The sequence below is a fragment of the Neodiprion lecontei genome, chromosome 1 (genome assembly GCF_021901455.1).
Source record: "Neodiprion lecontei isolate iyNeoLeco1 chromosome 1, iyNeoLeco1.1, whole genome shotgun sequence".
Lineage (NCBI taxonomy): Eukaryota > Metazoa > Arthropoda > Insecta > Hymenoptera > Diprionidae > Neodiprion > Neodiprion lecontei.
In genome coordinates, this window is record NC_060260.1 from 25,805,799 (window position 1) to 25,819,938 (window position 14,140).

Below are 14,140 nucleotides of genomic sequence, written 5' to 3' on the forward strand. Positions count from 1 at the left end.
CTAAATAATTCTTTCGGTTTCTAGCTTCTCTCTATTTATTGTTAATTTTCGCTTTATTCACTCTTGTCTATTTTCGTCACATCTTTGTTATTCTTTCTCAAATTGAGTTTTAATTTTGTTGCTGATTTTATTGTATTTTATACCTCTTCACATTTTACGTTATGTAATTTTTCGTAAATCGTTGCATAATTCAAGGCGAGAGCACGTATACTCTATTTCCGTTACGTTTTGCACTATCCGTATACCAAAGATTAAATAAATACAGGTACATGTTGTATATAAGTAAGCATTTAGTGTGTAAGAGTGAAAAAGTTTTCCGTCCTACAATTCGTATAAGACGTTTCGATTATAATCACTGCCCAGACAGAGTTCGTACAATGTGTCAGCTACAAAAATTGTACCTATACATAAGACGAAAGAAACTTTTCCAACGAGTTGTGTACGAATCCGATCATCCTACCATTTCCAGCTTGAGTTTGAAAATCGAAAGTTCTGTTCAACTTATATACTTGTCTAAGAAATGAATATAATTAAAAAAATTTTTTTTATTACTCACGTTATTAGCATGATTGAGTTGTGATCGCAGGCTCTTCCGGTTAATTTGCCGTCAAGTAAAACGGCAAGAGCCTTGTTTTTATTCCGTTAGCTCTCGGTGAAAAATAGGCCTTAAAATTTTTATGGTGTATTTAATATTTGCTGATGGAGAATCTGGAAAATAGAGTTAATAAGCCCGTATGAAATCACTATTTGACGAATGGTTTTATACAGGATATATAGATATATATATATATATCTGATATATAATGTTTGAAACACGTTTCGCGTTATTATTTAGCCGTCGTTATTATGACGCGGGTATTTTTTACTTTCGGGACAAAATGATATCCGCACAATGTTTTTTTTTTTTTTTTATTATAGAAATTATACTTAGTTTTTTGGACTATTTATTAATCTTTTTTTTAATCGAACAATTTAATTTATTCTCGAATTTTTATATTAATTTTTGCTAGGTTATTTATTCGATATACCGTCGAGTAATCATTGAAAAATAAGTTTACATGGAAATTAATCAATGTTTAAACAAATTACGCGCACACTGTAAAAACATGTTTCCGGGATTATACGTTGTACGTATACACTTAACGTAATACGTCAGAAATGGCGAGTCGAGTTGCCAATTCGTTCAGACCGTTATTACCGAAGTCTGCTTACTATAACCGTTTAGTTCGTGGCAGTTGGAATCAGTTACGATTTCGAAACGTCGATCGCAAGCAGAGTTCTACGTTTCTAACGTACGTTAATTTTCATCGAAGACAAGACGCATCGGAATATAATGAATAAAATTGATGTAAGTCGGTAATTAGTGAAGCAATTTTCTCGGGAAATGGAAAGAAATCCAATAACTATCCATTCGAATGCCATTCTATACCGAGTTCCTTGAAAAACAATTCGTTAAATTTAAATTAGACGAAATTCTTTTCCCGCACTCGTGGTTATAATACGATAAGGATGAAAAAGTGAAGAAAACCGAACAAGTGCGAGTAGAACTCGCGCCCTAAGGGTTACGTACAATCTGATTTATTATTTTTCATGGGATGTGACGACAAATGAACGATTTTTCAACTTTTTCCTTTACTTGTGACGCGAGACTTTCCCTCTTTCCATATTTTATAATTCTAGGTCACCGGAAAGTACCCACTTAGGTTTTTTGATGCACGAGTTTGAGAGTATCAAAATATGTGACATAAATGGCAGTATCTTTCGATCGCGTTGGCGCCGAAGCTTGAATTTTTTACACCTTCAAGGGACCGTGGAACTTGGTATTTGATATTAATTTTAACTCGATATCTCTGCAAGTTCCTGAGAAAAAGGGCCTTGACAGACGGACAACGAAGTGATTCTACAAGAGTTCCGTTTTCCGAACCCTGATGTGTACGTAATAAAGTCGAAAATAATCTTCAGCGTCATAATTCACGCCTATGGAATATTACCGATAATTGCTGTAAGATGAATTTCGTATTTTTGTTCCTACTAGTTTTTTTTTTCCTACTGTACTAGTAATTATATACGAGTCAACCTTGGTGAATTTATAATTCCTTAATGCGAGTGCCGAAAAAAAATTAATCAAATCTTTTGATCAATCATTTCACTGAGCGCCATGAATTTCAATACCAACGACGAGTTTTACTTGGAAGGAAAACAAGAGAGAAATAAATAAATATTGTCAACAGCGGTAAATAGTTGACGGTAAGTCTCTCGTTGTTACTGTTACCGAACTATCACCGCGATTGACAAAATTCCGAATAACATCGTGACAAATTGGTATTTCAAACATGACTGCTGGATAAAACCGTCCCCTTAATTATATTGGCATAGCTAAGACGTTTAGAATAATTATAAATGTGTGCAGTATACGCAGAGTCTCGTGTTTATTTTATAAATTCTTGAGGCTCCTAAATGTCAAATGATCGAGGAATAATCTAAAGGAATAAAAAAGGTCTCACCTTGCCACGGTATAAAAATAATCCGGCGTTACCTTCGTTCGAAAAACCGGAAAACTTGTGCTTGAAAATTTTCCAAACGAAACCTATAGTACCTATCGTTTATTGTTGAAACAAATGTACGCGCGCACCGATTTTCGTCACCCGAAAAAAAGTATCGCCTCTTTTAAGTTCCTTTGTGTCAGTGTTTTACGAATAGAAAGTATATATCTATTCACTGATATGCGCAAATATAAATACACATAGGCGTTACGGGTATTTCATCTCGGGAACAGATTTCTTCGAGAAATTATTCAAGGTACTTCCCGAGAGACGTATAGTGAAACTTTAGATCAAATCACTTCAATTTCACCCAACGGAATAGACTCGTATACGTTCTTGGGTAAAAAGTCGCATGTTCAGCGCACCGCGATCTGCGGTAAGTACCACGATTACAATCAAAGGCGCTGATTCAATTAAACGCGTTAAGATCTTTCTTTCTTTCAAGATAGAGGATAAAATTCGCGCAAGATATTCATATTTTTGTTTCTTCTCCCTTTCTTTTCTTTCATTTCTGTATTTAAAGATTAAATATCCGCAGCAGGTGGTGACGATACCGCGAGTCAACGTCTGGCTGTTTCTTCTAATCGATATTACGCGTATCATTTTTTTTTTCCAGTATTAAAAAAAACTCGTACCTGCCGATCAAGTCGCATTTGATTTTGAAATAATTCAAACTTTATCAAATATGAGCAACTATCGGCAAATTCCACAAATTCTTGATTATACACCTTTTTCATGTACGCAGAGCTGTAGAATACTTTTAAATCTTACAGTTTATAATTTAATATCCCAATCGTCAGCTTAATTTTTAATCAAAGTTTTAATTTCACGCGGTGAAATTGCAACGGGATGTTATACAATCGAACCTAACTGTTCGTAAGATTTATGTTTGTAAATTTCGTTATTGGTATATGCTGTTTATATTATTGTTACTGTTGTTTTTGTTGTTGTTGTTGTTGTCGTCGTTACGATTATTATTATTATTATTATTAATTTTATACTTTTAAACGATGGTTACGTATTATTATGTAGATTTATGAATGTTTGCAAAACATTAATCCGTTTCATGCACACCTCATCCCGTACAATGATAAATAATCGTTTACGTAAGAAACCGTCTACAGCACAAGAATACATTATATACCTACGTACGTAACAAGTATGTGAAAATAAAAAAGAATAAAAGAAATGAAAAAAAAAAATGAATAAAAAAGTGATACGTGCGTTATGAATTTTTAAAAATTGCGTACATACTGTTTATTTTACGCCATGCGAATTCGACAACGTTTTATATCGGTTTAATCGTTAAAAATCATTTGCATTCTAACCATGCGTATCTAACACGCGCACGTATACATATACAATAAAGAGGTATGATACATAACTAATTCCAACACACGTCACGTACAACGCGGTAAAAGAAATATAAACCAGAAGGTAGTATCGAAAATTGTATTTAAAGCAAGAGAAAAAGAAGAAGAAGAAGACGAAGAAGTTGAAACAAATAGGAACAACAAAGTTTAGGAACGTTTGGTGTAAAATTACCCAACTACGTAATCGTTGTCCGATGAATAAAAAGAAGAAGAAAAAAAAAAAAAAAAAAAAACGAACCAACGAACGAACAAAAATGAGAAGGAGAAAAAATTGACAAACTTCAAATTTCGCCAATTTGCATAAACTCGTACGTATGATAACAATAACAATAATAATGACGACAATAATCCAGCATATAAAACGCACCATGTATATTTTACGTCCACTGCGTGCGTACGTTCACGCACATGTGTGTCAATTTATATATATATGTGTATATATATGTGTATATATAATAATCGTGTACACGCACCGCGCATGTGGTTAATTTCACACAACCGTACACATTCCGCGAACAAAGAACCGGCCAACGTTCCACCTTCGATCGATATGCATAAAAAAAAAAAACAATAAATAAATAAAAAAATAAAAAAAAAAAAGAATCGACCAGGATCACAAATCGTCGATTTACTCAATTATTGACTGATCGACCGACGGACGAATGGACGGACGGACGGTTGGATGGATGGATGGATGGATGGATGGATGGACGGGTACGTCTCGGATACGACTGACCGACGATTTGACCACCGTTCGTATTCACCGCGCAACCGACCCTTGCACGACTTTCGTGTTCGAGTCCTCAAGCAGACTGACTCTCCAAGTCCGCGTTCGTCGCTCGGTGCAAAACCCCCCCCTCCCCCACTATAACTCTTACCACCCCCTCTCTCCTCTCTCCTCTCCCCTCTCTCCTCTCTCCTCTCTCCTCTCTCCGCTCCCCTCTCTCCTCTCTCCTCTCCCCCTCCTTCGATCTCTCGACTTTTGCCCCCTGCAAAGCCTCCCACCGTCACGCATTACGCGGTCCTTTTCTCTCACCTGTTACCCGACTTATCGAATGTTCGTTACGTACTCGAGTGCCTGATTCGAATTAGTTTTCATAATTATTTACAAATATCGTAGATGCGCCTGTTGTAATGGCGATTTTGGTAAAAGTACGTTCGTTCTCGGATCATTTGCGGGCCGATAAACGGATTTTTTGAAGAAAAAAAATTCCGTCCGCCGTTTTTCTTTTTTTTTTTTTTATATGATCTTGGAAACGACTTCGCGAAGAGACGATAAGGAGTTGATCCGAAGTTTTTGGTGAAAAATACTCGCGTCGATTGTATTTTTTGCCGCAGATTTAGCAGATTTTAAGTCTGCACACAGCGGTTTTCACCGTTTACAGAGTATATTGTAAATTTTAAGACGCATGTTTGACCAGAAAACTGGACGTTTCTCTCTTTTCTTGAAGATTTGACTAGAATCTGCTCTTTCATTCTCTACGCGTTGACTAAAGAATCGGAAATTTGTACGACTCTACATCGAGTAGAATTAAAATTAATCCAATGGGATATAATTTTGAGAAAAATGAAATAACCGTTAAACGAAATAGAAAAAAAAAAAAAAAAAAAAAAAACAACGGAGTATTAATTCCAGTAATTGAATCCGTTTTTTGAAGGTAATGAAAAAAATACCATTTTTCCTAGTTCTTTCTTCCTTCGTTTCACATGTCATGAATCGTGTGTACTTGGAATCGGTCATCCGTTTTGAGCAGGAAAAAACTGTTGCAGGTTTGTTCGATTTTAGTTGAGGATATTCAACCAGCGTTGATCGTATACTTTATATTCCGCTTCGGCAAGAAACAGAGGTGAACGTGTAGAATGTACATTGAATTCTGCAGATTCACGAAGATACTGAAACGGTAATCGAGTTGTTTAAATTTAAAAAATAACATTTCCTAAGGCAGAAACTGTATTTTTGCCGTTTGTATAAATCCTGCGTCAATATGCTGAGTTTTTCCTTTAATATATCGGTGCATTGTGCGAAATTATTTTACTATAAAATGAATTGAAAATTTTAGAATTAAAGAAACGATATAATATCTAATTATGTTACCGTTTTTACCGTAAATTCATATTTACTGAAACGTAAATTAAATCGCAGAGTCGGTCGTCCTCAAAAATCCACAGAGATTAACCGATCTACCGAATGGAAGATTGGTTGTTTTTTTCTCGTTAGCGTGCAACGTTTATTTTGGATCGTATAACGTGTAAGCGGTGAATCCCCGATGGTCCGACTCTTTTACCTAGTCGTTGAAATCACCGTTTTGTTCGTTATGTATAGATAAAAGTTAACGAGGGTTACACAGTTATAAAACACTCGTGTGTTTCATTATATTATCGTGTCCAGCGGGCTGCGCGCTTTTTGACAAATACCAATCGTCGAAGCCAGCGTCATAGCCAGCGTTACATTTGGTATAAACAAATTGCAGTTACAGAAATGCATGCGGCTGGCGGAATTATGGAAGTATGCGCGCAATTCGCGCGCACGAAGTGTGTCGCGTGAATTTATCGACAGTGCAGCTAAAACGATGGTTTAATATTGGTCATTATACGTGGCGGACTTGACGAACGACTTTGCAATTCTATTCTATCGAGGAAAAAAGGAGAGAAAAGAAAAATCCGTAGAAACGTTACGCCTGCGATGGCTTGTGAACCTCGACGAACGTACGGAGACGTAGGAAGGGGAAAAACAGGTTTACATTATTTTTCAATATAATGGATCGGAGCAAAAAGCTTGCAAAGACAAGACACCGCGATCAACAGGTCCTCGGTTCAGATGCTCGACCATTAATGCGACTTCATCGCGTAATGTGCATAACACTTATATCTTATAACCGTACGTAGATACACGTATTATACTTTCAACCCTGCAGTGTTTTGTGCCTTGAAACGTTCGTAAACACTCGACTTTACGACGTTTAAATCTCTTCACAATAATTACTGTATACTCATTACCCTAATAAGACAGCTTGACCGGGCGTTTCACCTGCGCATGAACCGTACGCGTATGCATAAACATAATAACTTTTTCTATGCGGTGCGTTGAGGCGGGGTTGAAGTTCCGAATCGGATAAGTTCCGAAAGCGCCGAAGTCCGAATTATTTGGTGGCGAAACTTGAAGTAAAGAAATCAAACTTTTACGAAAAAACAAAGTTTCGAGCTCCGAAAAATAAATTTTCGACGGGGTAAAATTCCGAAAGTTAAAGTATACACGCACGGCGTAGTTTATTCAACGAGTGGGTGTGAAAAATTAGGAAAACCGAAAACCAGAATGACCAGGATTCCGAACGTAAGAATACCGAAAATCTGAAACAAAGAAAGATCAAAGTGGTGAAGTTTCATCAAGCCAGAAATTAACAGAATTGAAAATCTTCGATCATTCGGAATTTCGGTGTTTCGGATTTTTAAATTTTCATATTTTCGCGCTTTCGGAACTTTGACTTGCCGAAATTATGCCCTCCGGTATTTTGTCCTTTCGGAATTCTACTCTTTCCCAACTTTGAGCGTCGAGTTTCGAACCATTCGAATTAACTTTGATGTTTCGTCGTAGGTATAGGTATAAAATGTATTAATATGCAATGTAGGTATATTTTTCTTTAGCTTTTGAGGAAAAAAGATGCGGAAAAGTACGGTAATACTATAGCCCATATGTATAAGATGCGAAGAGTGATCACTTAATTGACCGTGTGCGAAAAAACATTCGCGTCGTCGGAAAACAAGTTTGAACCGTAATTACATGATGGGTAATTTGTGGTTTAGCTGTTCTCTAATTCAGAGTTAAATATTCCTTCAAAGCTGTCTCTTTACCAAAGGGAAACTTTTGCTGTCGAAAGGTAGCTTCAGCAGCTGAACGGGAAAAGTTTATTCGGTAAAATGAAATCTATTGTGTAGAATTTAACAAGCTTTGTCCGTTTAATCGTTCAAGGGTTATTGCGCCGTGGAGTTTGACAATTTGAACTTGGTGACGAGTATAATTAAAGGCATTCGGTTTCAGAGATTCCTCTACGCAGTCATCGATCACGACGATTCACGCATTCAAGACACAAAGACGTTTGGCACGGAAATTCGCATGCAGAAATTTCTATAAGGGATACGTATGCTGATTAGGGACATTGCGATACTCAAATGTGCATCTCGATGCACAGTCAGAGGCGAAGAATTTCAGTCGGTTAAACAACGGCAACAATATTCTGTCGCATGTTACAAGACGTTTTTTTACCCCGCCATATATCGTAAGGTATTTGATCAATGCATCTCGGAGCTACTCTGTAAAGCTATAAAGTATGAGAAAGACGACTGACTACGAAAGCTCATTTGCAGCATGAAAGATGGGCAAAGCACTCTACGTTTTACATAAGGGGAAAAAAAGCTCTGTAGTCTTAAACGTCTCGTTATCTCGAAACTCCACGAGGGTCTTTGACGTCACATCGACCATTGGACAACGCCGAGTGTGAATGAGTCTGAGGAATTTATTCATGATTTCGTAGAAGGCTGATCGACCTGTGGCTATGCATAAAATTTTACAGGCAAAGGGGACTATTCGCTTGTGAAATATCTGAATTCGATCACTCTTCGACTACCGTCATCCATTTATTTTATTTGGAAATCTTTTTCCTGTCTTCAAGTTCGCAGAGTTTTCACGTTTCTTTCACTTCTCTTCACGGTCACCGGAAAAATTTAGGAGACGTAGGTGAAGTATAACTTTAAATGAAGTTATTTTGGTAACGATGGTAAAATCTACGCACGAAGAATATGTTACGCGAGAAATGGACAAGTGGAATGAACGCGACAAGGTAATTAAAAACCGATTCCGATTTTTCCGAATCACAGTACAAGGTTTATTGTGTAAGACCCGAAGGCACACGGTTACGTTAGCAGGAAAGAGAAGAGTGTGATCAGACTCACGTCATCGTTCCTGAAAATGCAAATCATGACAGTCGCGTTTTCGCTTATCCTGTCAAACATTATCGTACGACGAAAATTTTTGAATAGTTAACGCACCAGGAAGTAAAAAAAAAAATTCCACGTGATATACGAAACGAAATATTAATAATTATGCCGCGACTAAAGTTCTTGAAATATTGTAGTGTGCACAGCTATACGCGTGTCTGCAATAATTTATTATATGGCTCGTTTTACTTGTAAAGTAACTTTTTCTTACACAGAGCCTCTTGAATATTCCAGGAGTGCTTTGTAAACCTCGTTTTTAGTCTCGGTGAAGCATCAACTAGATCCTAACGAGATAGAACAATAATGATAAAAAACAAATTTTTGTGCCCTTCTCTAACCTTTTACTTCGTGCCAGACCGCAGAATGAAAAGCATGCGTATCGTATACACATACCGAATGATGAAATTTAAAATCCTAGTCATATGCTTGACATTTGTACACGTGATGTCTTCCCGACGGACATAATAGCACGGCAATCATTCTCCGGACGGACTCTCGAGTATCTTCCGTGCTGTATTAAAGTAATAATATTAAATTACCTTCCTCGAGAATATAAAAACGAAAACAAAATTATTCTCCATTTGTTAGCCCGATGCGTGTATCTCGCATCTTATAAGCAGGCGATCTATTCCAAACCGTAATGCGGATGATGCCACTTGGGTACTTCGAGCCTTGTTTGTTCTTCTGAACTTTGAACACGCACTTTCATGTCGCTCTTCTTCGCTGCAAATAAATTTTCTGCAAGCTGTTGTCGTGATTCGAGCTAATGATCGAGATTTGAGTGTCTCATTTTTGCACGCGTGTACGTGCGTCCATCTCTCACATGTACGACCGATTCACGCTGGATTGTGAAAACATCCGTCGTAACGAAGACCGACTGATTGGTCCGATGGAGAACGGTTGTTTGTTCACGATTCAATTACTAAGAATCGGTAATTTCCACACCTCTCATTCGTCGAGATTAATAATATGGTTTTTGGTAGTAAACAAGTATCATGAATTGTCAATCAGTTGATAAAAAGAAAAACGTCGGTGACTGCTTGTAGAATTTCTTTTTTTATGGTTGCCGGCTTCGCAGTACCGAAGCCAAGTAATTTTAGTTTCCAATATATGTTCATAGTACTGACTAAATAGTAAAAAATTAGATACGCATTCGGGTGTCCGTTATTTTTGTTCGTTTTGGAATTTTTTCGATTGCACTCCAGAACTATGTTCGTATTATAAAAAGAAGATTCTCTGTAAGTATAGAAATTTTCGGATAATATTGACACGTGCCGGGGAGCGATTGAAATTTTGAATGTAAAGTACATTGAGATTTTAGATGTTTTTTAATTATTTATTTTCATCAAAAAATCAATTTGACGCTTTAGAACAATGTTTATATTTCAACCTAAATGTAAAAACAAAATAACTTGGGATGAGCGCGTGTATTGCACAGATAAAGACACTCTATTCAACCGTAATAATTATGGTTTTGTGAAATATAAGAGAGTCTTGTCATTCAGTGCATTTTTTCTTCGCTATCTTAAAATAAAAGTATAAACATTGTTCTCGAGTACCAAATTGATTTTTCCAGTCCATTTTAGTTTGTGAAAAGATTGGGAAAAATGGGGCGGTTTTAGGAGGAAATTGACTGCTTTAGGGTACATTGAGGGAAAACTTTAAATTTTAGAGTGCTTGTAGGGTAAGAAAAAAAAGGGTGCTTTTAGGGAAATATTTGATGTTTGAATTGATTGGTGTTTATTTTCACAGTTAAATTAGTTAAATTTTGCTAGACTCTAAGCGCAAATAAGAATTATTTCAAACTATGACCGGCATGGTATTCATCAGATTGAAGATATCTACCGAACATTAAAAGTGGTTTTTCACAAAAATCTTACACGCACTACAGACCCGGCAGTTAATGAACTTATATTTCGAGTAATTTGTCGATACTCGGTAGTTGAATTGAATTCTTTACAGGAGTATAATTCGAGCGTACGCGTTTTGTTCTTTAAAATGTATGTTCAATACCCTTGAATTCAGCTGTTGAACTTCCGTCTTGAATTAACAAGTGTTATTGGCATGACTTAAGTCAGTAGTTGTATGCTATTACTGTACAGAAGATCGTTGACAATAAACGATGTACGGTATATAACTGATGGTGAATTACGATGCGCAAATGCATAATTATCCACTAACAGGGCGAGACTTCAACGTGTCGTTGAACAAAGGGTAAATTTCAGATTTGCTTCATGTCCAGGAATCTTGCACACTTTTTTTCCTTCAGCACGTTCAGATCACGTGCGAAGTATGTAGATACAAAATAAATTACCGTCAAACGGTTAACAAAAACTACACGCGAAGATCAAATTCTCGTCACTAACGAATTAAACCTTGTACGATAAAATTTCAAAATTAAGAACAACGCGTGTTTATGCGTAAATCCGTAATAACATACGGATAACCGTGATTAGCGGATACCGCACATTATTTGCTTTTTAACACTCTGGAAAAACCTGAATTATTTTCACGGAGTTGATTTTTGGATATCACGGATACGAGCATGCAGAAAAGCAATATGGCGCCGAAGAGATTGATCAGCTGATCGGTTTTCATCGATAAATCTTTCCACAGAGTCAAAATCGGGGGAGAGAACGATCGTTATACCGTTATATTGTAAATATCTTCCAATGAGTCGAGTCTCGTCATGTCCCCGAGTTGAGCTTTGCGTCGTGAGTCGTGGAATCAACGATGGTATAAGAAGCATGCGGTGATACGAAGACCGGAGTCCCTGGTCAAGATGGACAAACTGACGCTTTCCCTTCCGTTACACAATTTACTCGTGCAGGCCACAGTCACTCAGCACTGACGCAACTCGGACGGTGTTATACCATCGCAGACTATAAGACGCAACGATAATTGCATCCGAAGAAGTTCCGAAGTGTGCTAAGCCCCGTAAGGTAACGAGGTCGATCTTCCAGACGACACGATCCAAACTCTTTCCGACGATCAAATTTCCTCCGCGAACTTCACGAGCTTCGATTCGGTTTATATCACGCACCGATCGCGCCAACGACACTTTCACATAGATCCAACGTCCACGAGGCTTACGAGAAGAAAACCACCTCTTTACGATCTTCCTTCCAGCGACACGTTATCGATCGTAAAATGGACAGCCTGCCAAAGAAAGTAGTTAGGATTTAGTCGCTCGCCTATTCTGTCAGCGTCTTCTAAGGTCGACGGTTGGCTCGTATCGTTACGTAACTTGGATGGTCGTGATGTTCACAATTAGAGAGAGGCTCGCCGATACTCGAGTATGTACAGCATGGACGAAGGCGTTGGCAGACCGTCGATACTGGGTTACTGGGGTATCCACTTTCCCCTGGTGAATTACCGTCAATATTCTTTCGATCGATTGTCACACCCGCACATGCACCTAGATCTGACCGAAGGTCGTGTTACGTCCCACGTGTGTTCATTGCTGTTATACAATTCCGAATGGAAGGTCTGCCGAGAAACTCGGTGCTACACGATTTATTGACCAATATGATTCTGGCCCGCTTTTGTTGGGGCTTCTTCGCGACCTCGAGGATGGAAAACTCTCGCCCGACATTCTTCGAAGCACTCGTTCGCAAAGGAGGTGCAAAGTCTGATTTACACTCTTTGCGGACATGTTTCTTTCAATCAAAGACTTCTGATCGTTAGAGTACAGCTTGGTATAAAAAATCCAATTCGATTTCCTACCGCATTTGGCGTTCGGTAAAGGTCACTGATACCTTGGGATTCCAGCTAACTTGTTTTAGATCCGATTATAAAACAAAATGCGAGTTCGGTTCTACGCGAATTATATGACAGTGATTGGTGATGCAACTGACGTGAGAGATTGGGAGTCATTGTCACATGATTCGTATAGAATCGAACTCGCGTTTTGTTTTATAATCGGATCTGAAACAAGTTAGCCGGAAGGGGAAGGCATTAATAAATATTACCGTGCATATATTATATACTTAAGTCTCTTCGCGTATTTGACATATTATTTATCTTCGTAACGGTAGCTACTAACTTCCGGTCGTTATGAAAATTGATACAATTTCTCGGGATCAGTAGAATAAATTTTTTTTACTCCCGGAAGTAGCGAGTCGTTCGCGGAAGGAAGTAAAGTTTTCCTTAGATTGACTACGCTGTTGCCTTCCATGATAATTAGATAGACGGAGAAAATTTTATACAACTATTAGTTTCTTGGATAATTACAACGATCTGTCGAATCGTGAGTGTCGTGTAGAGATTTGAATAACATATCTACAGGGCTGTTTATCTCTGTTATACGTATCGTAAGCTAGTATTTACAAGTAAAAGTATGTAGAGTATGCGGGAAGAATTTTGTCGTCTAATTTTTTTGTCACACCGAGTCGTTCCTGGTCAGGTAAGAAAAATCTTTGATTGAGAATTAAGTTTGAATTATCAAGTGTGCTGCCATAGCTTTTTACGCTGGTAAAAGCAATTAAGCGAATCGCGGCTATCTCGGAATTTTAACATGCAAGCATATTCATGATTTCGCGATAAAATAGTCAGCCTGTAATCTGTGTTCGATCAAAACATTGTAGGAGTGCACGTTAGTGATCTCTATTCAAGGTGTAATATTCGAATGTATGCTGCTTAGAAATCGAAAATACTGAACAGTAGATATGTGTGATATCTCCTGTTGGTTCCGGTTGAAAAAAAAAGTACATAACTGAAAATTAACATCGTAGCATCTGGAAACTACAGCCATATTTGATTGTCGTGAGAGGCCAGACGTGAAGGTGAAAAAAATTAAGGCTCAAGGATCATTGCAGAGTACTGACAAATTTCATATTGTACAAAATAAACAACAACGAGCTTGTAATGAGCACGTTTCGTTTTTACAGAGTTGTGACAGAAGTTGGTTAAAACGATTCTCAAAACAGTTGGGACGATCAGAAATACCTGACTATATCTTTCGATGGAATCAACGGATGTTGTTACTTTATCATGCCTGTATCACGGTAGAAATTCACCTGTAGGAAATATACTCGATAACAGCGGTGTTGTTTTGGTAACGCATATGTGGAAAACAAAGACGACAACAAGTTTACAGCGATGTGCATAGTTTCGAAAATATGACGACCTTAATTATTAATCTGCTGCTTATCCTCAAACACCTCCGTGTATATCGAATGTCTCTCTACGCGTCGTTTAGAAAAATGACAACCGCCATTGCTTGACGTAAGT

The 14,140-nt window shown here is 37.6% G+C and overlaps 1 protein-coding gene across 5 annotated transcripts in view; it reads right to left on the reverse strand.

The window, feature by feature from the left end:
* LOC107224998 (ABC transporter G family member 23) overlaps positions 1 to 14,140 on the reverse strand; it is a 51,303-nt gene that overhangs the window by 28,727 nt on the left and 8,436 nt on the right. Inside the window, exons 1-2 of one of the 5 annotated variants that reach the window (XM_015665290.2) lie at positions 4,390 to 4,722; positions 557 to 708 (exon numbers count right to left, since the gene is read on the reverse strand). The exons of 1 other annotated variant lie outside the window; for it this stretch is intronic. In XM_015665290.2, the coding sequence (XP_015520776.2) occupies positions 557 to 567 (11 nt within the window). In that variant the 5' untranslated portion in view covers positions 568 to 708; positions 4,390 to 4,722. Of the gene's footprint in view, positions 1 to 556; positions 709 to 4,283; positions 4,723 to 14,140 lie in introns of those variants that run through there. 3 more of the 5 variants (XM_015665292.2, XM_015665289.2, XM_046735679.1) reach the window with 3 other exon arrangements.